Raw genomic sequence first — 24,834 nt, 5'->3', positions numbered from 1 at the left:
ATTCTACTGCCACCATTATACATTTCATGTAAGGACCACAAAGATAAGAGAAACTAGGGCTTGTAAGGAGCTATACAGTCAGTCATTTTTCACTCACTCCATTTGAGAGTGGAACAGGTAAGGAAATGACCAATAATGGTATAGGGAACCCTCTGCCACACACCATATGGTGACTTAATGGGCATGTACACGTAGATGTAGATGTAGTGATATGGGAAAACACAGAGTATAGTTGATGTGTGTACACAGTGGCTACAAAAAATGAACTAATACTAAATAAAAATAAAACTGAAGCAACATACTTATATCTCCACAAATTAAGTGTAAACTTACGGAAATATCATATGAGGCAACTATTCTGTTGCAGGAAAAGTGTTTATGTGGCATAAAGAGGCAGTGAGAACAACTATAGCCATTCAAAGCAGATTGTCATTCCTTTCACGTACCAAAGAATTATAAATATTAGCTGTGCCTTCGGTTTATATTAAAGTCCATCTCCTTAAAATAAATGAACAGAAAGAGAATTGTGCTATCCACAAATGTGGAACAAGCAATAGAAATAACACAGGCTTAGAATATACTACATTAAGTAGATCCCAAAATAGTTTCAAATACACTGGCAGAAAGCTGTATAATAAACTAACCCTGATAGTGACAGACCTACCATACAATTCCTTTAAGAGGTATGTACAAAACCTATGAGCTGCTACCAAAATATCCGAGAATTTTAGAAACATTTACAGAAGAAAGGTCCGAGAAGCGGTTGAAATTTCTAAGAATGCATCTAATTTCAATAGAGAGGATGGCTATAGGCTTGCAGCATTGTGGCTTCTCACCATCTAGGAAGTAAATACGCGGCCACAGTGTGTGAGCGGCATAAACAACGTGCAGCAAGTCACCTCGGCGGATAATAATATTTTGGGTAAACATTCCCCCTATCTTGCTCTGTCCGTTTCAAATCTAGCCACTGATGACGACCAAGCAATAGCAGTAGCAGACATTTCAACCAATAACCCTTCTCCAACATATGTTTGGAATAGTGCCTTTCTATCCAATGATGATGGACTGTCAATGGTATCCACAGGAAATGAGCTACCAATGCCCCTTCTTCTGCACCAGAGCAGGAATATTAGCTAATGACTATGGCCTACCAATGGTAGCCATATGAATTTTAACCAATATTATCACTTCTCCAGCATGAGCGCCAGAAAGCTCCCCCTTTATAAGTGGACATGACACTCGTCTCTGACAGTGTTCTAGCAGTAGTGGACACCAAATGATCCTGAGGAAGATCCTAGCAGAGGGGTCAAAACGTCGAACATTTTAGAAGAAACATGACGCGGCCTAATAACCCAGAAGATTTTAACTTCAATAACAATGGCCACAAAAGCCTGCAGACGTACATAAAACGCTTGTATGGGCAAGAGGTTTATACCACCTTCAGAAGACTGAAGAACCTTCGCAGAAGAAGAGGTAAATTACTATGCGATTTGGCCTTTCTATCCTGGTGCCGTGATAAGGATGTTATTCCCACATTCTCCAGAATTAGCCACCATGTGCAGACAGTGAAAGCCAGGAGAATCTACCAAATGGCCAGCAAAGCACTTCTCCGTGAAAGAATCCAGCAAATATGCAGAGACTTCAATTATGTTAGCTCCGTTTTAATTGATGTGCAGTTTTCACTGGCAGCAATTCTCTCACCACAGGACTGGGATAATGCAGACAGAATTACATGTGGATCCGAAGCGAGTAGTGGTGAATCTCTCATCAGAAGTACTCGATGAAGCAGCTGTTTCAGTTCTGGGCAAAGGTCTGAATTTCGCAACCACACCAAAGAGAATATCTGTTGAAGAAATCGTAAGTGCCGTCGAAGCATCCTTGTTTCGTCTTCCGAAGGTGCAGGCTGAAGAAGTTAGACAAGATGTGTCGAGAGTTCTACGGAAATCGAAACCTCTGAAAAGCAACATATCGGCGCAGGAAATGAAATCTCTCATTAAACTCATGAGAAACGAAAACATCGCTGTAACAAAATCAGATAAGGGGTATGCTACTGTTGTTTTGGACGATGTGGATTATCACAGGAAGATGGAACAACTACTAGATGATCCTGTGTATCACAAAGCGATCCGACGAACAGAATTGTTCAGAAAGTGAAAAACCTGATAGCAGACTCCAGACTGGACAGCTCTATTACAAAGAATCTAACACCTCGAATACCTGTCTCACCCAGAATGAATGGACTACCGAAAATACATAAAGAATTGGTTCCTTTGAGGCCTATAGTCAGTGGGATTAACTTACAGACTTATTTTTTAGCATGTCATTTATCTGTCAAATTGAGACATCTAGTTGGTAAAACAAATACTTTTATAAAAGATTCAAAACATTTTTTAGAAATTATATGCACACTGAGGATATCTGCAGGTGACATTCTTGTTAGCTTCGATGTGACATCATATTTACTAACGTCCCAGCATCAGATACAATGGAGATCATAAGAGATAATGTTGCTCCAGATGGTTGTGACTTAATTGAATTGTGTCTTCGTTTGACCTATGTTAAATACAATGGTGAATTCTATGAACAGGCTGACAGCCTTGCTTTGGGCTAATCCATTTCGCTAGTTGCAGCTGATGTTTTTATGGAACATTTTGAGCAACAAGCGTTAAGTAGTGCTCCTTTGAAGTCTTCTTGCTGGCCCCGCTATGTGGACGATACATTTGTTATATGGCCACACGGCGAAGAACAACTTCCTGCGTTACACAATTTCTTAAATGGAATTCACCCCAAAATCAAATTCACCTTGGAGGTTGAGAGTGAGGTCGGTCCCCGTTCCTAGATGTATTGGTATACAGAAGATCTGATAACACTCTAGGTCACAGAGTGTACAGAAAGCCGACTAACACAAACAGGTATTTAGATACCACTTCATATTTAGATACCACTTCGCACCACCACCCAGCCCAGAAGCACGCAGTACTCGACACACTGTCTTCACGTGCCTTCCGTATCAGCGATGACGACAACTTGGAATCGGAGTTGAATTTTTTAAAGAGGACATTGAAGGCAAATGGGTATGATACTTATTCAATCGGCAGGGCTTTTAGGTGGGATATTTATACTGCTAATAAGAATGATGAGGAACCGCCCTCTCACTCCGTCAGGTTACCATTGTTTCTGGGGTCACTGATCGCATAAGCAGAATTTTAAAGAAAAATGGTATTCAGACATCTTTCTTTAGTCAAAACAAAATAAAAGACTTTTTCTGATGGAAAACGGATGCACCTGATTACCTCCACAATGCAGGCATCTATCAAGTGTCATGTGGCTGCGGCAAAGTGTATTTAGGCGAAATGGGAACAACGCATTAAGGAACACGAACGGCACATGTGGCTAAAACAAGGTGCAAAATCGACAGTAGCGGAACATCATGAGAACTGTGGCTCTGACATTGATTTTAATAACGTACGTGTACTGGCTAAAGAAACAAACATTCACAGAAGAATGGTCCTGAAGCAGTTGAAATTTCTAAGATTGCATCTAATTTCAATAGAGAGGATGGCTATAGGCTTCTGGCATCACGGTTTCCCACTATCAAGGAAGTAAATACGCAACCGCGGTGTGTGAGCGGCATAAACAATGTGCAGCAAGTCACCTCGGCGGATAATAATATTTTGGGTAAACATTCCCCCTCGCTTGCTCTGTCCATTTCGAATCCAGCCACTGATGATGACCAACCAGTAGCGGTAGCAAGCATTTCAACCAATAACCCTTCCCCAACATATGTTTGGAATAGTGCCTTTCTATCCAATGGCGATGGACTGCCAATGGTATCCACAGGAAATGAGCTACCAACGCCCCTTCTTCTGCATCAGAGCAGGAATATTAGCCAATGACTATGGCCTACCAATGGTAGCCATATGAATTTTAACCAATACTATCACTTCTCCAGCATGAACGCCAGAAAACTCCCCCTTTATAAGTGGACACGACACTCGTCTCTGACAGTGTTCTAGCAGTAGTGGACACCAAAAGATCCTGAGGAAGATCCCAGCTGAGGGGTCGAAACGTCGAACATTTTTGAAGAAACATAACCCAGAAGATTTTAACTTTAATGACAATGGCCACAAAAGCCTGCAGACTTAGACTGAAATATGCCATTGTTAAACCTCTCTTTAAGAAAGGCAGTAAGAGACATGGCAATACCTTCCAACCTGTTTCACTGCTGACATCATTCTCCAAAATTTTTGTGAAGATGATGTATTCTAGAAGAGTATCTCACCTTCGTAATAATAGTATCCTTATAATAAATCATAGTTTGGGTTTCAGATGGGTTGCTCTACTGAGAATGCCCATTTACATGTCCACTCATGAGCATTAAATAATAAAATAGTGCTGGCTGGTATATTCTGTGATGTCTCTAAGGCATTTGAGTGTGTGGATCACAGTATTCTCCTAGATAAATTGCCATTTTATGGGATTCATAGCATACCCAATCAATGGATAATGTCATACCTATCTAAAAGAATGCAGAAAGTTTTGCTTAGTAATTCTCAGTTTTCTTATACAAGTACACCATTAATAAACACTATATTAAATTACAATGTAACATAAAATTAAAAGTGGACAAAAATCTAAAATCCATTTTATGATGCAGAAAGAAAACACTAAAAATGCCATTACCTACCTGTATACTTGCATTCAAAATATCTTCCGGTTTCGCACTTGGCATGTGTTTATTTCTCCTAAGGTCAGAAATAATTCTTTTTACCATTTTCTTCCATCTTGGTACAGTGTATAAATGCTGAAGATTATACAGACTAGTTACTTCATAGCTGTTGGCAGCCCGTACTTCGTGCAGCAAAAATCTGAAATAAATGAAAAAGAATGCTACTAAAGAAAATGCTTAAAAAGGGAAATACTGACAGACAGATTGTGGAATAAGAGACTTCAAAAACCTATGATGGGAGTTTCAACAACTGTGCCACTGAACTGAATGTTCAGAGCAGCATTGGACACCATATCTCGAAAGCTGCATTATTGGCTGGCTCTAGAAAGTGCATGAAGCCTTTATAATTTACATGACTGTCAATCCATTTCAAACAAAGACAGCTGTACAGGATTCAAAGACATTCACACAAACTTCAAATACAAATGCTCCTGGAAAACAGAAATCTGCAGTAACAGTATGAAGTATCAAGTTATACACAGCAAAGCACAACAATCTGAAATAGTTGAATTTCTGGATCACATAATACTCAATAATCAGTTTAGGCTACAGCCGTATATTAACTGGAACCAATTGTAGGGACTGAAATGACAGGTTGATCAGAAATGGAGGTAGTTTATCCAGTGTGATAACAAGGATTTTAGCTCTGTTGTAGAGCAAACTGAGTTTGTGTGTGAAATTACCAGTGCAAGACTGACTACCAAGAGCAAGGTACAACTAATAGCATCTTCTATCGCTATATCCATAGAAGTAAATGAGAACTTCAAAAGAGATAATCATTTCACTATGACTCAGGGAAGCAATGGAATCATAAGTCACAAGCCATATCATTGGCTGGTTCTACGGTGTGCATGAAGGCTTTTCAATCCATGTGACTATCCATCCATTCCCAATAAATGCAACTGTAAGATATTATGATACATTAACACAAACTTCAAACACAATTGTTACAATACAAGTTGCATACTTGGAACAAAGTTTCAGACTTTATGGTGACAACAAAATTTATTTACAATGTTCTAAAATAGTTCTCCAAATGGTAATTAGGAGTAGGTGTATCAAAATCACAGTTATGATGGAAATATGTTAGACATGTTAGCAATAATCATATATGACACTTCTCAGAATCTTCATGATGTGACTGAGGATCAGTAATTATGATATCACACTAACAATTGTGGTCACAGGTGTACAAACAACTGCTGAAATGTCCTGAAAAATTTTCTGTCTAGATAATTGGATAAGAAGGTATTTATTTAATGTCTGAGACAGTAAGTGGCATTCAAAGAATCAAGGCCTAGGTTCAAAGTGGATACTATACTACTGGAGCTATTGACAAAGTAGATTACATTTAAAAACTCTTTTCTGAAGAGACACTAATCTGATTAAATAAGCCAGAAAGAACTTCACTAAGCCTATACTTAAAAAATGCTGGGCTAGAAAGGACCACACAAATATAAGGAGCAGCAACAAAAACTGCGCTAATGGAGCTGTCTGAGAATATCTTGTCTCCAGGGTATGGCTTTAATGCAAAATAAAATACAGCTATGAAATGTCTTTTGTACAGCTGCTCCCAGCATATTCAGTTTGTTGCGAATGGACCATACTTAATGAGGCTACACTAAAAAGTGCTAAAGAGATTTTTTTTTTTTTCCTACGACTCTAACGAGACAAGCTGTTTACCCCGCTTGCTCTACTTTCTTTAATACACAGTTAGTAAACATGATGTTTTAGTGAGTACGATGAGTTTTTGGGGTTTTTGTGATTTTAGGAGGAGCTACAGAATTGGTTCCCTTCACATGAGATGAAGTAGATCCATCTGATATATTTTATTAACAGGTGGGAGGATGATCAATTCCCTAGATGTTTCAACATACTGCACTGAATTTGAAATGAGTTCAGCAATATCAACCAGACCCAGAGGTACTATCATCCAAAATTGGAACAGCAGTGGGTAATTGAATGTTACCACTGCCTGCGCTGTTACTTTTTTCAGGTCATAGTGAAACACCCAGAACTTAACCATGGTAATTACACAGCCAAAGAGGTCATATGCATAGGCTGATGCAGCTGTAACACTTCTGCTGCTGCCGCCTCATTTTGGCATGTTTTTTGACTAGACGTGAGCAGTTTCAGAACCCGGCGGAAGAGGAGGAGGAGGAGGACATCAGTGTTTAACGTCCTTCTGACAATGAAGTCATTAGAGATGGAGCACAGGCTCTCAGAACCCAGCGTGCTGCAACCTATTGTCCGTAAGGTTTTTTTCAGTGCCAAGGCTGCTGGAACAGAAATGGTGTGTGGCTGCTAAATTGTTTGGCTCTTTGCTGTCTATTGAAGTAACTACCTACTGTGTGAATGATGGATGTATGGAAAGCAGATATATGTCTTAAGTCTGTAAATAGTGGAAGTTTAATTTTAAATCTTGTACATAATTTGACTGTTCTTTGGTTCAAATGGTTCAAATGGCTCTGAGCACTATGGGACTCAACTTCTGAGGTCATTAGTCCCCTAGAACTTAGAACTACTTAAACCTAACTAACCTAAGGACATCACACACATCCATGCCCGAGGCAGGATTCGAACATGCGAGCGTAGCGGTCTCGCGGTTCCAGACTGCAGCGCCTAGAACAGAATGGCCACTTCGGCCGGCGACTGTTCTTAACTGAGGATTGTTGAAATGAATAATTTACTTTAATTTTTGACAATACTGAGTTGTAACATCCAAGTCACTAGCTACTGTGTGAATGATGGATTTAATGAAAGCAGATGTAAGTATTAAACCTGTAAATATTAGAAGTTTAATTTTAATTCATCTACATAATTTTACTGTTTATTGACTGAGGATCATTAAAATTAATGAAACTCAAGTTTTTCGAATTACATTTTTGTAATGTGTTTATCTGACATGTTCCACACTCAGGAGGATCCCCTCTTTTGTGGGTCTATGGAATGAATAATTAATCTAATCTAATCTGAAGCAACAACAAACAGTCACACTCTATTCCAATCATGTGCAAAAGCTGTGCTTCTAACACCTGTTATTACTAAAAAATAGGAAGTGGGTAATTAATAATGCCAGATGACACACAATAATTTTTTATGCTCCATTTAATCAACAGAATTCGACAATAAATATTGGTAGTCTACTGCACAGATCAGACACACAAGTATCTAGTGCAATATAAGATAGCACAAAAGTGAGGATACCTTTCAGATTATTTTCCAAATAATTTTGTAGATATTAGCACTGTAAACTAAGCTAAGACTATACCAACTAACAAGTAAACTTCAGAGTCCTTACTGTTCATTCTAAAGTGCTAAAGGTTGGTACCACTTCATGAAAATTCTACTAAGTCAATCTCGATATGCCATACGAATAATTCATGGTCTCATGCAACTACACACTTATTTTTACTCAGTCTGAAACGTGCACTTCCACACACAGTCGTACAATGTTCAACATTGTGACATACTAATCACCCAGAATCTCTCTCTAACTTTCTGACTCATACCGCACGTGAATCCCTCTCAGATAATACCTGGATCAGACACTGTCTATCATTCAGCTTCCCCACTCCCTCTATACCCCCACCCCCACTCAGAGTTTTACTGCCCAAATACACAAAAAATGATGATAAAACATCCTATAACCTATACTGAAATTACTGGTACCACACTGTACTGCTTTCAAAGCCACATCCACCGACAGAAAACATGGTATGGTTTGCATTTCTTGTTTGACTTCAGCAATCTTTTATTAAATTTCTCTTATTGTAAGTTACTATACTTCAATTAATGTAAAAGAAATCATTAAAACCAAGCATTAGCCTATTCATTTCAAAAGTACTTTTTCTGATCTTTCCACTGGTGAAGACCACATGTCCTTAACTTAACTAGTTCTTACTATGGTTTAAAATCTCACTAATTCTAGGAAATGTGCATCATTCAGTTTCTTGGCTGACAGGCATTGTTTAAGATTACTAATCACTCAGGCACTCTACAGTTTCCTATTGTGTCTTTTTGTCAGTTTACTCTAAAATCAATTACTTATCTCTAATTACAAATATATCAACCATGTGGTTGAGTTTTGAGTATTAATCAGATTTTTCATATATAACTCACTGCCATGCAAAGCATGTCATTAAAAGGCACCTTGATTAAAGATGTGATATTTTTTCCCGTGACAGTTATTAATCTTCAAAGTAAATGTTAAAATACACTCTCTACCTTAGTGGTGATTCGTTCATTTATGATCCAGTGCAAGGTGACACTGTTAAAAACGATTTGTACATTTTTTCTGAGCAGAATGGCATTTTTGGCTATTAAATACTAGCTACAGTGGTGAAGGTATTGTAAATTTATACTGACAGAATATTGAAATGGTGGCAGTCTCTGGCAACACTCAGTGGCAGGCATCAGGTACAGTCTTGGCAACATACTATCCATTTATTAACTACCTTTCACTTTAACATTTGTCAATTTTTAAATGAGGTAACTCTATCTAAACTCCTGGAAATGGAAAAAAGAACACATTGACACCGGTGTGTCAGACCCACCATACTTGCTCCGGACACTGCGAGAGGGCTGTACAAGCAATGATCACACGCACGGCACAGCGGACACACCAGGAACCGCGGTGTTGGCCGTCGAATGGCGCTAGCTGCGCAGCATTTGTGCACCGCCGCCGTCAGTGTCAGCCAGTTTGCCGTGGCATACGGAGCTCCATCGCAGTCTTTAACACTGGTTGCATGCCGCGACAGCGTGGACGTGAACCGTATGTGCAGTTGACGGACTTTGAGCGAGGGCGTATAGTGGGCATGCGGGAGGCCGGGTGGACGTACCGCCGAATTGCTCTACACGTGGAGCGTGAGGTCTCCACAGTACATCGATGTTGTCGCCAGTGGTCGGCGGAAGGTGCATGTGCCCGTCGACCTGGGACCGGACCGCAGCGACGCACGGATGCACGCCAAGACCGTAGGATCCTATGCAGTGCCGTAGGGGCCCGCACCGCCACTTCCCAGCAAATTAGGGACACTGTTGCTCCTGGGGTATCGGCGAGGACCATTCGCAACCGTCTCCATGAAGCTGGGCTACGGTCCCGCACACCGTTAGGCCATCTTCCGCTCGCGCCCCAACATCGTGCAGCCCACCTCCAGTGGTGTCGCGACAGGCGTGAATGGAGGGACGAATGGAGACGTGTCGTCTTCAGCGATGAGAGTCGCTTCTGCCTTGGTGCCAATGATGGTCGTATGCGAGTTTGGCGCCGTGCAGGTGAGCGCCACAATCAGGACTGCATACGACCGAGGCACACAGGGCCAACACCCGGCATCATGGTGTGGGGAGCGATCTCCTACACTGGCCGTACACCACTGGTGATCGTCGAGGGGACACTGAATAGTGCACGGTACATCCACACCGTCATGGAACCCATCGTTCTACCATTCCTAGACCGGCAAGGGAACTTGCTGTTCCAACAGGACAATGCACGTCCGCATGTATCCCGTGCCACCCAACGTGCTCTAGAAGGTGTAAGTCAACTACCCTGGCCAGCAAGATCTCCAGATCTGTCCCCCATTGAGCATGTTTGGGACTGGATGAAGCGTCGTCTCACGCGGTCTGCACGTCCAGCACAAACGCTGGTCCAACTGAGGCGCCAGGTGGAAATGGCATGGCAAGCCGTTCCACAGGACTACATCCAGCATCTCTACGATCATCTCCATGGGAGAATAGCAGCCTGCATTGCTGCGAAAGGTGGATATACACTGTACTAGTGCCGACATTGTGCATGCTCTGTTGCCTGTGTCTATGTGCCTGTGGTTCTGTCAGTGTGATCATGTGATGTATCTGACTCCAGGAATGTGTCAATAAAGTTTCCCCTTCCTGGGACAATGAATTCACGGTGTTCTTATTTCAATTTCCAGGAGTGTATTTACAAACTCATCTGTGGTGTATGAGAAGTTGTCAAGCAAAAATGATTTCAGGTTACAGGCTTCTGCAGCCAGTGCCAATTTGGGTGAAATCATTTTGGGTATTAGGCTGCACCATTATGAAACTTTAAAACAACTAAAATGCCAACATTTTGAGTGAGTTTGCAGTGGTCACCTTGAAGGTGGCTAACTGCTAAATTCTGGTGAAGGTCCCCTATATACTGACTGTTTTGGTTGTCAGGTGGCTACTAACATCTCATTTTGGGATGCCATTGGACAATTTGAAATAAAGACTGCTATCAAGTGGTGGTTGTATGGTAGGCAATTGCCAGTGCTACTCTGGCAGGTTATTTGTAGACAACAGAGAAGCAACAGCTTGTACCCAGGGGTGGGTTTTCCTGCAGCAAGACGTCAATCCTGCATAGTAGTTTGCTTGTGGTTGCTTCTTTATACTGTTGAAACGAATTAATTTCTGCTGCTGCATTCATGACTGTTATGCAAACACGTGACATTTTTGAAAATTAATAGAATGGCCACAATGCTGGTAGTTTTTAGCTATAGCTGATCTACATCTACATCTACATTCATACCCCGCAAGCCACCCAACGGTGTGTGGCGGAGGGCACTTTACGTGCCACTGTCATTACCTCCCTTTTCTGTTCCAGTCGCGTATGGTTCGCGGGAAGAACGACTGAAAGCCTCCGTGCGCGCTCGAATCTCTCTAATTTTACATTCGTGATCTCCTTGGGAGGTATAAGTAGGGGTAAGAAATATATTCGATACCTCATCCAGAAACGCACCCTCTCGAAACTTGGACAGCAAGCTGCACCGCGATGCAGAGCGCCTCTCTTGCAGAGTCTGCCACTTGAGTTTTCTAAACATCTCCGTAACGCTATCACGCTTACCAAATAACCCTGTGACAAAACGCGCCGCTCTTCTTTGGATCTTCTCTATCTCCTCCATCAACCCGACCTGGTACAGTTCCCACACAGATGAGCAATACTCAAGTATAGGTTGAACGAATGTTTTGTAAGCCACCTCCTTTGTTGATGGACTACATTTTCTAAGGACTCTCCCAATGAATCTCAACCTGGTACCCACCTTACCAACAATTAATTTTATATGATTATTCCACTTCAAATCATTCCGTACGCATACTCCCAGATATTTTACAGAAGTAACTGCTACCAGTGTTTGTTCTGCTATCATATAATCATACAATAAAGGGTCCTTCTTTCTATGTATTCACAATACATTACATTTGTCTATGTTAAGGGTCAGTTGCCACTCCCTGCACCAAGTGCCTATCCGCTGCAGATCTTCCTGCATTTCGCTACAATTTTCTAATGCTGCAACTTCTCTGTATACTACAGCATCATCCGCGAAAAGCCGCATGGAACTTCCGACACTATCTACTAGGTCATTTATATATATTGTGAAAAGCAATGGTCCCATAACACTCCCCTGTGGCACGCCAGAGGTTACTTTAACATCTGTAGACGTCTCTCCATTGATAACAACATGCTGTGTTCTGTTTGCTAAAAACTCTTCAATCCAGCGACACAGCTGGTCTGATATTCCGTAGGCTCTTACTTTGTTTATCAGGCGACACTGCGGAACTATATCGAACGCCTTCTGGAAGTCAAGGAAAATAGCATCTACCTGGGAGCCTGTATCTAATATTTTCTGGGACTCATGAACAAATAAAGCGAGTTGGGTCTCACACGATCGCTTTTTCCAGAATCCATGTTGATTCCTACAGAGTAGATTCTGGGTTTCCAAAAACGACATGATACGCAAGCAAAAAACATGTTCTAAAATTCTACAACAGATTGACGTCAGAGATATAGGTCTATAGTTTTGCGCAGCTGCTCGACGACCCTTCTTGAAGACTGGGACTACGTGTGCTCTTTTCCAATCATTTGGAACCTTCTGTTCCTCTAGAGACTTGCGGTACACGGCTGTTAGAAGGGGAGCAAGTTCTTTCGCTGTGCTGCCCCAGATATATGTAGCATTCAGGCTCCGACACCTGAGAGCTAATCAGTCACCTGGTTTCACCAATGTAGACTTCAGGGCATTTATATTGAAGTTTGTAGATGCCTGCAGTGTGGAGGAGCACATCTTGGAAGTTGCAACTGATTTGGAATACTTGTTTAAATGCTCCACAGCATAGCACCTTGCCTACACAGTTCCTGATACCTCTTACATACGTTATGTGAGCAACAGGAAGACGTTCTTCTGTTCCTTCGTCTGTTGTATCTTCAGTGTACCTGCAGCAGCTAATGTATTCATGGAACTGTTCTAACAGACAGCAATGAGATCCGTGCCACTGCACCCACATTATTGGCTAATGTATGTAGACAACACATTCATCATACAACCATACTGGGAAGCAGTTTCCATCAGATCCTCAAAAGCTTACACAAAAACATATAGTTCATTGAAGAAATAGAAAATAATAGAGCAATTCCATTTCTGGGTGTAGACGTCTCCAGAACATTTAGTGGTAAAACAGACAAAAAGTTTACCAGAAACCAATGCACACAGATATCTACATTCAGAGCTACATCGTCATGCAGCACAAAAGAACGCTGTACTACATATGCTAACAGCCCAAGCAGACAGGACTTGTGATGCTAACAACTTCCAACACAAACTGAATGAGCTCCGGACAACATTTTATGGAAATGGATACAGCACCAAGAACATACAATGAGCTACAGTGAAGATAAAAGATGCAAAGGAACAGAAGAACCTCTTGCTGTTGCTCGCTACCTTATATGAGAGGTGCCAGCAACAATGTTGGCAAGGAGCTGGACTGTGGAGGAGTTCAACCAACATTCCAGAGCAGTCACAAGACCTGAAATCTATTGAGACTCATGAAATATTCTGAGGATGCTCTCCACACTGCAGGTAGTAACAAACTGTGATGTGAATATGGTGAAGTCTACATTGGTGAAACCACCAGGAGAGAGATTTAACACTTGTGTGTTGGGCCATGAATGCTAAGTACATCTGGAGCAGCACAGCAAATCAGGTATAGTTGAACATCATCAGGCCTGCAGCCATTCTATTAATTTTCAAGAACCTGATGTGCTTTCACAGCAGCCATGGATGCAGCAGCAGAATTTAAGAGGGGCTATTAAAGCAATTAAATGTCCTAACAACATGAACAGGGAGGCTGTAAGTTACTTTCAGCCTGGCTGCCAGCTATCCCAGTGCTTCAGGCCATGTACATTCACCACCCAGCAGTTCCACATGAGACTGATGACCTCCGATGTTAAGTCCCATAGTGCTCAGAGCCATTTGAACCATTTGAAGTTCCACATGACCTGACCTCAACAGTATAAACAAGCATCCACAAGAGAACTACCATGTGACATTAATGTCTTGCTGCAGGAAAACAATACCCCAGGTACAAGCTGTTGCTTCACAAATGCCTGCCAATAACCTACCATAGTAGCACAGGTCATAGCTTACCATACAGCCACCCCTTTACAGCAATCTTTATTTCAAGTTATCCAATGGCATCTCAGAATGTAATGCCAGTAGCCAACTGACAACCAAAACAGGCTGTATATAGGGGAAGAACTTCACAGAATCCAGCAGTTAGCCACCCTGACAAGGATAGTTGCAATTTCTGTCAAAACATTGGCATTTTGATGTTTTAATGTTTCATAATGACGTGGCCTAATACCAGAATAATTTTTTCAAAAAATTATTTGAATTTGCTTTTACAATTATTTTCACTGAATATCAAGAAGAGATCAAATATTTCCATATCTGCATACTCTGATGCCTATTTTCAAGGGTAAGGTAAAGTGGTAAACAGTGGAGACCATTTTTTTCTCTACTGTTATGAATTCTATTATTACTTTTAAATTATGATTATTAATTAACAACAAATTTCAAAACAAATAAATGTATTGCAATGCTCCTGTTGTTATGCCTAGACAAAAACAAATAAAAATTAAAAACAATTGCCTACAGTGTTTGCAGGTGTACACCAGATAATATCCCAGTAGCATATTTCTGTACAATGAAAACTTTGTATGTGTACAATTGTCCCAGAATATATCTCCATATGATATTAATGAATGGAACTACACACAGGAAAATTCTGATATTTTGGCCATCAAAAACAGCAAAGACACACACAGAAAATGTTACTGGATCTGTAAACCATGCCATGCTGCTTTTCAAACTCAACAGGTATAGAATAAGGGATATTGCTTTGAAATGGTTTGAGTCATATCTCATCGAGAGGAAACAAAGGGTAATAATCACATTAAATGGAGCAGATTACTTCTCAGAGTGGAAAACTGTGTCAAAAGGTGTTCCTCAAGGCTCAGTCCTAGGATCAATTTTACTCCTGTTCTATGTAAATGACTTGCCTCTCAATATAAATACTCATTTAATCTTGTTTGCAGATGACACTTCTGCCCTAATTGAAAATGAAAATTCTGACAATACACCACAGAGTGTCATGAATGCATTAAGTAACCTGGAAATATATTTCAGTCTAAATGGCTTAAGGCTAAACATCTCAAAATCCCACATGATGAGTTTTAAAACCAAACAATCAAAAACTGAAGAAATCTGTATCACTCACAATAATCAAAAAATGGAAGAACTTGACTCAGTCAGATTCCTAGGAATAAACTTAGACAGAAATCTGAGTTGGAATACAGATATAGAATACCTAGCATTAACAGCCCTGCATTTGCTATGGAAATTTTAGCCAGTCACTCACATGGACACCAGGAAAATAGCATACTATAGCTACTTTGAATACGTTATTAGATATGGCATAAATTTTGGGGGAAACTCGGGAAATGTTACACGAATTTTAAAACTGCAAAAAAGAATCATTCACAGCATACACACTGCACAGCTGAGGGCATCATGTCAAGCATTATTTAAAGACCTAAAAATATTAACTGTCCCCTCTTTATACATCTTTGAGGTGATTCTTTTCCTACAAAGCAGAGCTGATCTATTAAAAAATAAGACAATAAAAAATTTTAAAAAATTGAACACTCATACAACACAAGACATAAAGGAAACTTCATGCTCACCTCACATCACTTAAAATTGTGTGCTCAGACTCTATAGCCATGAAAACTTACAACACAATAATGAATATGAAAATAAATATTTTAAAAATCAAGTTACGTGATTTTCTAATTGAAATATGCTACTACTCTGCAGAAGATTTCATGAAGGATGAAGTGATACTTTGAGCTGGATCTCTAAAAGTGAATAAAAATTTATGAGATTTATAGTCAATGTCATTATTGTAAGTTTGACAAATTTTAAATAAATAAATTCCTCACAAAGTAATATTGTAAGTGTCACAAAATTTCAAATGAGCCTGTAAATCAGACATATGCTCTGAAATTCTGTACCTTTGAGATGAATAAAACACATTTCACATATCCCAAAGAATTTTGAGCCCACAGGACTGTGGTGCGTTGCACTGCATTCTGACAGGCAAATAACATTTGATTGTCAGGAGGTTATGGCAATAAATTCTTCAACAGTGCCAATTTGATAGTAATAGTGGATGTTGATCTTCTTGTAGTTCTATGTAAAACATTATTTTTGAGAGAGAGAGAGAGAGTGTGTGTGTGTGTGTGTGTGTGTGTGTGTGTGTGTGTGTGTGTGTGTGTGTGTGTTTGAGAGAGAGAGAGAGAGAGAGAGAGAGAGAGAGAGAGAGAGAGAGAGAGAGAGAGAGGGGGGGGGGATATTTTTTTTCTATTTTCTTATCTTATTTTCATTTATTTACATGTTTGTTAGAACAATTTGTTGAGCATACATGAACAAATGGCCTTAAGGTTTCATTATTAACAAACCTTCACTTCAACACTTACTGTTTATGTACTGAAGCTTATTACTTTAATGAACAAATGAGCTTATGATAATTCTAGTACAGCTTATTCAGTAGGCAAGAGTTGCCCGGTAATCATCACAATGGAGCATCAATGACCTATGGTTAAAGGTTAAATTTTTCTTGAGCAGATATCTTCTATTCTGCTTTCACATTAATATCAAGTGGCCCCTCCTCCTCCATCTTGTATTTGTAACGATTCCATATTAGAAATTTTTACATTGTATCCATTATGCCAAACAAAATTCAGTAATTTATTTCCCACTGTTCATCTCATAGAATATCCTTGACAGTAGTGCACACCTTTTGCTTGTTCTTGTTATGGTCTTCAGTCCGAAGACTGGTTTGATGTAGCTCTCCTCATTAGCAAATCCTGTACAACACTTATCATTTCAGCATAACTACTGCAACCTACATCCATTTGAACTTGCTTGATTTATTTAAGTCTCCTGGTGACTTATTTAGAACACTGAAATGAAAGAAGACACAAAGTGCAAACTGTTTTCTTACCTGCACTTATCCAGAACAGGAATGCAAACTTCTTTGTAGGAACGATTCAGTTCTTGCCTCCTCTTGATGAGACTCCATTTTGTCTGGTGAACAGTTCGTATCATTTCTGTAATTTGCTTTGGTATCCGGACAGGTACACTGCCACCCACAATATCTAATAGATACAAATTAAAGATATATATGAATCCCAACAAGGAGTAAAAGTGTGTATAACATTACAAATTAATTTTCTAGGGGAGTTTAAACATTACAATGCTGCTGTCATACACTTCATAGACAATACAGCTGCAGACAAAATTATAATGTCACAAGAGCCATTAACATGTTTTGTCAAAATTCATTGGCTCATTATTGAAAAACTCTGACATTATAAGCATCATATGTTTACATATACAAACATTGTATGTGTAGTAAGAGCTCCATCTTTTCAATAACACTCAAGGGAAATACATGCAAAGCAACAAAAGCTTTTATTTGGAACCAGGGACTGAATTACCAGCAGCTATGTAAAAAAAATGGAGTCCTTTAACTGCTCTTCACAAATGACCTGCATACTGTGAACCAACAGTATTTGTGTTTTACAAAGGTATAACAGATTTCCAATATTCTTTTATCCGCAAAGAAATACAGGAATGGAACAATTCAGAATGTAAAAACTTGCTAAACTTTGATCACATAAATAGATGGAGAATGAATAAAATGGACTATCAGAAGCAACTAAAATGATCACATGCACAGTAAATGTATAAGAGTCAGCCACAAAATAACCTCCATCATGCTATAAATAAAATACTTGAATAATTATTTTAAAAAAATAGTAGAAGAATCTTAACTCTACAGCTCTTTATACAATCTATCATTCATAGTTAAGAATCTTTCACAGCTCTCGACCATAGGACAAACTCCCTCTTCACAGAATTCTGCAAACTGAGGTTGGAACCAGAAGAAGACAGCATCCTCTTGTATTTCCTCAAAATCAAAATGTTTGGGACTAAGCCAGTTTTTTGTGGACAAACAGGTGGAAATCAGTTTCCCTCTTTTAGTTCTACCATTTGGCTCTTATATCAACAACAAAATTGTTTTAGTAGCTGGGCATTTCATTTTTGGTTTTATGAAGTAAGAGCAACTCTCCTGCTAATTTACTAAATTTACTAGGTTACTTTTAAGTGGTACATACACAAATAGTATTAAACCATATGGTGACAGATTTGTTAGTACAATATACAGATTATGTATCAATGAGTTGAGAACCTTTTATTAATGTATATCTTGACTTGTTCCACTTCTCTGAAGTTTCTCAGTCTTGATGAGATTTACAAAAGGGATGAAAGAACAATAAATGAATTAGGCAAATACACTCCTGGAAATTGAAATAAGAACACCGTGAATTCATTGTCCCAGGAAGGGGAAACTTTATTGACACATTCCTGGGGTCAGATACATCACATGATCACACTGACAGAACCACAGGCACATAGACACAGGCAACAGAGCATGCACAATGTCGGCACTAGTACAGTGTATATCCACCTTTCGCAGCAATGCAGGCTGCTATTCTCCCATGGAGACGAACGTAGAGATGCTGGATGTAGTCCTGTGGAACGGCTTGCCATGCCATTTCCACCTGACGCCTCAGTTGGACCAGCGTTCGTGCTGGACGTGCAGACCGCGTGAGACGACGCTTCATCCAGTCCCAAACATGCTCAATGGGGGACAGATCCGGAGATCTTGCTGGCCAGGATAGTTGACTCACACCTTCTAGAGCACGTTGGGTGGCACGGGATACATGCATACGTGCATTGTCCTGTTGGAACAGCAAGTTCCCTTGCCGGTCTAGGAATGGTAGAACGATGGGTTTGATGACGGTTTGGATGTACCGTGCGCTATTCAGTGTCCCCTCGACGATCACCAGTGGTGTACGGCCAGTGTAGGAGATCGCTCCCCACACCATGATGCCGGGTGTTGGCCCTGTGTGCCTCGGTCGTATGCAGTCCTGATTGTGGCGCTCACCTGCACGGCGCCAAACACGCATACGACCATCATTGGCACCAAGGCAGAAGCGACTCTCATCGCTGAAGACGACACGTCTCCATTCGTCCCTCCATTCACGCCTGTCGCGACACCACTGGAGGCGGGCTGCACGATGTTGGGGCGTGAGCGGAAGACAGCCTAACGGTGTGCGGGACCGTAGCCCAGCTTCATGGAGACGGTTGCGAATGGTCCTCGCCGATACCCCAGGAGCAACAGTGTCCCTAATTTGCTGGGAAGTGGCAGTGCGGTCCCCTACGGCACTGCATAGGATCCTACGGTCTTGGCGTGCATCCGTGCGTCGCTGCGGTTCGGTCCCAGGTCGACGAGCACTTGCACCTTCCGCCGACCACTGGCGACAACATCGATGTACTGCGGAGACCTCATGCCCCACGTGTTGAGCAATTCGGCGGTACGTCCACCCGGCCTCCCGCATGCCCACTATACGCCCTCGCTCAAAGTCCGTCAACTGCACATACGGTTCACGTCGACGCTGTCGCAGCATGCTACCAGTGTTAAAGACTGCGATGGAGCTCCGTATGCCACGGCAAACTGGCTGACACTGACGGCGGCGGTGCACAAATGCTGCGCAGCTAGCGCCATTCGACGGCCAACACCGCGGTTCCTGGTGTGTCCGCTGTGCCGTGCGTGTGATCATTGCTTGTACAGCCCTCTCGCAGTGTCCGGAGCAAGTATGGTGGGTCTGACACACCGGTGTCAATGTGTTCTTTTTTCCATTTCCAGGAGTGTATGCACAGTAAATGAAGATAGTGTCTGACTTTAAATTCTGAATAAACTTTGTTATACCATCCTTACTCCCCACTCTACCACAGGGACAAATCACAGCAGTATACTGTATCCCCCTAGTTTCTTACCTTGCAGCCCTCTCTACCATGGTATCTGAGATAACTTGTTCAGCTTATCTTCCTTCTCTCCTGATCCCCTCACAGCCCGTTTTTCTCCTCCTTATTTTACACTTTCTTTACTTTCTTAACATTTTCAGTTATCAGATGCATCATACATGCTACAAATAAGACGAAAGAAAAGCAAGTTCCAACCTTGTTCTATAAGATCAATAACTTGACATTCGATGCCCAGATGCTTGATTAGAACTGCCATAAGCAGTCTTCCAACTTCTTCCACTGGATGCTCTGGAGAAAATTCACCATGACTCATGAGGTGATGAATTTTACAATGACATTCCACAATGGCCAAAAATGTCTGCACATAAGGATCCTGAAAATAAGTTAACAAACATACAGATTTTCTGTGGAATAGACTACATTTTACACTATTGTTGCTACTAATTGTCAAGGACCTTGTGCATAGAACAAAAATATATGTCTGACTACAACCTGATTCTAAACCTCTCCCTCTTGCTGGCAAAACTCCATCAACTGAGCTATACAAACAGACAAGACTTTTTAGCTATCTCTGACTTTCCAAACTGCACCTTGATTCTCCTATAATAAAGCAGAGATGTTATCCTTCAGAGAGCCAATTTGATAGAAAATGAAACAACCAGAAGTAAGTATTGGCTCAAGGATTTTTTTTTTTATCTGCAGCAGAATTTGAACTTGAATGAATCTTCCTGGCAGATTGAGACAGTATGGTTGATAGCGATTGTAATCTGTATTCCATAGGAACTGCTGTATTAAAGGTGACATCCACGCTTGCGTGACACAATGGTGAAAAGTTCTTTTATTGTATTAGCAGTAAGTGCTATAGAGTAGCATGTATTTTCAGCACATTCCATTATCTGATGCACTTGGTACTGTCAGCACCTCTCTTCAATATTAAATAAGAAAGTAAGTTTCACATGACGTGTCACTGCCAGGTAACATAGCTCATTGGAACTTGGACTATACATAGAAAGACCTGCTACATAATAGTACAGAAGCTAAATAAATACAAAATGAGATGACAAACATGACACTGCATCCCACACATGCTCATTGGAATTTAAGTTGGGGGCACAGACGGGCCAGTCTATTCATGAATATCCCCTCGTGCCAAGAGCTCATCCACCTGTGCAGTTCGATGCGGTCACGTAATGTCATCCATAAAAATGAAGTCAGAGCTCAACGCACCCCAAAAGGATGCACATATAGAGTCACAGTAATGTTGACCAGTGACCATACCATGTTCAAAGACTTTGAGGTCAGAATGCCCATCCAACATTATACCTCCCCACACCATAACTACCTGGACCAGCAAAACAATCATGTTCGACAATGTTCCTGGGTGCATGACTTGTTCCCACCTCTCACCATATGAAGGTACGTAATGCTCACAGCAACACTATCAAATATGATCACTGTGGTGGTCCAGGTGTTATGGTGGGGGCAGGCACAATGTTGCATGGGCGTACTGACCACCAAATCTTCGAACACTATACTCTCACCAGTCAGCATTATTGTGACACTGTACTCCTTTCCCATGTATGTCTTTTCAGGAATTAGTTTGGCACTGACTTAATTTTCATGAGTGACAACACATTACCGCGTGGAATACCCCAAGTAGAGGAGCTCTTAGAATGAGAGAATATTTGGGATCATCGCATGTCTCCTAAAGTTGGCAATTTCAGTGTCAGTTCAATGCATAAGCTAAGTATGACATCTTACATTTAGAAGCCTAGCTTACATGTCTAGTGCTCAGAAGGTTTGTAAATAGTACAGCTCTGTTAAAAAGTTAGCCACACTGCCACTTTTAATGAATCTTAATGATAATTATCAGGCATCTATCTACAAAATGCAGACAATGACATTATGCTTGTTACCAACCCCACCTCCAGAGAAGCAAGCTTGTTCTTGAAAAATATCACAATGAATAAAAGTTCATCATATCTCATTTCCTTATATTGACCTCCGCATGATTTAAGGTCCAGTATCCAGAAACGATGACTAATCCTCCACCCAATGCTCATCACACTGCTTCTCTGTGGCCTAGTGATTAACAAGGGCCCCATCCCTGCTTTTGTATGAGGTGACTTCAATAAACTGTAGGAAACTTATATCAGGATGGCAAGATGAGGATTTGAGCCTTTTTTTAATGAACACTATGTGAAAGAATCATTTTACAAATACTAATGCACTGAATTTAAAATAAATTTCTTTAAAATTTATTTATAAGGTAATAAACGTGTAATACAACTACTAAAATATTTACAATGAACACATTACTGCACTGAAATGGTGCAGAAGTTAGATTGTACTTACACACACACACACACACACACACACACACACACACATACACACAAAATTCTAGCTTTCGCAACCAACGGTTGCTTCGTCAGGAAAGAGGGAAGGAGAGGGAAAGATGAAAGGATTTGGGTTTTAAGGGAGAGGGTAAGGAGTCATTCCAATCCCGGGAGCAGAAAGACTTACCTTAGGGGGAAAAAAGGATGGGTATACACTCGCACACACACACATAACCATCCACACATATACAGACACAAGCAGACATATGTTGGTTTGAAAAAGTGATATATTTTTAATGACAAACTTCATTAAAGAATAAATATATTGGGAAGCAGTAGTTAGTACCCCTAGTTCCCTAAACAGGCTTCTGCAGGATGTTCTTGAGTTCACACCACATATAACTCTTACTGCACGTTTTTGTGCCCGGAAAACTTTAGCTTGGCTTGATGAATTACCCCAAAAAATAATCCCATATGACATTATGGAATGAAAGTAAGCATGGTGTGCCAGCTTCTTCATTTTATATCCCCTATGTCTGACACAATTCGCATTGCAAATAGAGATTTGTTAAGACGCTTCAGCAGTTCTGTGGTGTGCTTTTCCCAGTTGAATTTATTATCAAGCTGTAATCCCAAGAATTTAATACTGTCCACTTCTTCTATCTGCTTGTCATCATATGTTAGGCATATACTCGTGGGACACCCCTTACAAGTTCTGAACTGCATGTAGTGTGTTTTTTCAAAGTTTTGTGACAAAGAACTGGCTAGGAACCAGTGACTGATGTCCACAAATATTTTATTGGCTGATCTTTCTAAGACTACACTTGATTTGCTATTTATTGCAATGTTCGTATCATCGGCAAACAAAACGAACTAGGCATCTGGTAATGTTACTGATGAAAGGTCATTGATATACACAAGAAATAGTAAGGGCCCTAATATGGAACCTTGTGGGACCGCACATTTAATTAGTTCCCAGTTGGATGATGCCTGATAGCTTGATACATGTCTCTTTCCTAATAACACCCTTTGTTTCCTGCCAGAGATATAAGATTTGAACCATTTTGCAGCATTTCCTGTTACACTATAATATTCTAATTTACTTAAAAGGATATTGTGATTTACACAGTCAAATGCCTTTGACACATCACAAAATATACCAGTTGCCTGCAATTTTTTATCTAAGGAATTAAGCACATTTTCACTGTAAGTGTAGATAGCCTTCTAGATATCAGAACCCTTTAGAAATCCGAACTGTGACTTTGACAGTATGTTATTTGAGATAAGATGGTTATAAAGCCAATTGTACATTACTTTTTCTAAAATTCTTGAGAATGCAGGTAAAAGTGAAATTGGATGGAAATTTGATGCTATTTCTTTATCTCCCTTCTTAAACAGTGGCTTAACTTCAGCATATTTTAACCATTCAGGAAATATTCCACTGATAAACGACTGGTTACACAGATAGCTTAATATGCTACTTAACTCAGAATCACATTCTTTAATTAGCTTTGTTGATATTTCATCATACCCACTAGATGTTTTTGATTTTAAAGATTTTATGATGGACATTATTTCTGTTGGGGTAGTGAGGGTCAAATTCATATTATGGAAGTTACTTGGAAATGTCTGGTCTAAGGTAATCCATAGCAGCATCTACCGAACCTGACAACCCCATCTTTTCAGTAACAGTTATAAAATGTTTGTTAAAAAGTTCTGCAACACTATACACATCTGTCACCAACGCATCATTTACTCTTAATGCTATTTGTCCCTTCTCATGTCTGGTTCTACCAGTCTCCTCCTTCACTATATCCCATATTGTCTTTATTTTGTTATTTGATATGACTATCTTTTCCTTGTAATATATTTGCTTTTATGTCCATATTACAGTCTTTAATATTCTGCAGTATTTCTTGCAATGTGCTATAGCATCAACATCAGAACTGTTTCGGATTGATGGATACAGTTTTGTTTTTGTTTTACAAGATGCCCCTATTCCTTGAGTAATCCACAGCTTCTTTGTAGACTTAGCTCCAATCTTGCTAAGTTTTTGGGGAAAACAGTGTTCAAATAAGGTAAGCACTTTATTAGCAAAAGTTCTATATTTTTCATTCATGCCCTGAGCACTGTAAACATCAGTCCAGTGAATGTCTCTGAGGAGTGTCTTAAAATAATCAATCTTTGGCTTATTGATTACCCTCTTGAGCTCAGATTTAACAGATTTTATATCCTGTCCAGTGTTAACATGTAACAGAAGAATCTGCATGTCATGATCTGAGAGGCCATTGACTACTGGTTTTGTAATATAATTTTGTTAGGACTTTTGTATAAAGATATTATCAATGGCTGTTTGTGAGCAATTGGCTACCCTAGTGGGGAACTTTACAGTGGGAATTAAGTTGAATGATAGTGTTACTAACTCAAATAAGTTCTTATTGGGAGAGTCTTTAAGGAAATGAAGAAAGAATTAATTAGAACATCCCATTTTTCCCAAGATGATTTTTGATTTTAAATGATATAAATATCATAATGTTATCTACATTTT

General features: G+C 40.1%; 1 protein-coding gene across 1 annotated transcript in view; it reads right to left on the bottom strand.

The window, feature by feature from the left end:
* Nucleotides 1-24,834, bottom strand: part of LOC126184598 (E3 ubiquitin-protein ligase HERC2) — an 812,863-nt gene that overhangs the window by 513,836 nt on the left and 274,193 nt on the right. The window contains exons 27-29 of the mRNA XM_049927039.1: nt 20,143-20,320; nt 17,057-17,210; nt 4,688-4,868 (exon numbers count right to left, since the gene is read on the bottom strand). Of these exons, the coding sequence (XP_049782996.1) occupies nt 4,688-4,868; nt 17,057-17,210; nt 20,143-20,320 (513 nt within the window). The remainder of the gene's footprint in view (nt 1-4,687; nt 4,869-17,056; nt 17,211-20,142; nt 20,321-24,834) is intronic.

Source organism: Schistocerca cancellata, chromosome 4 (assembly GCF_023864275.1).
Source record: "Schistocerca cancellata isolate TAMUIC-IGC-003103 chromosome 4, iqSchCanc2.1, whole genome shotgun sequence".
Taxonomy (NCBI): Eukaryota; Metazoa; Arthropoda; class Insecta; order Orthoptera; family Acrididae; genus Schistocerca; species Schistocerca cancellata.
This window is presented reverse-complemented; position numbering and strand designations above follow the sequence as displayed.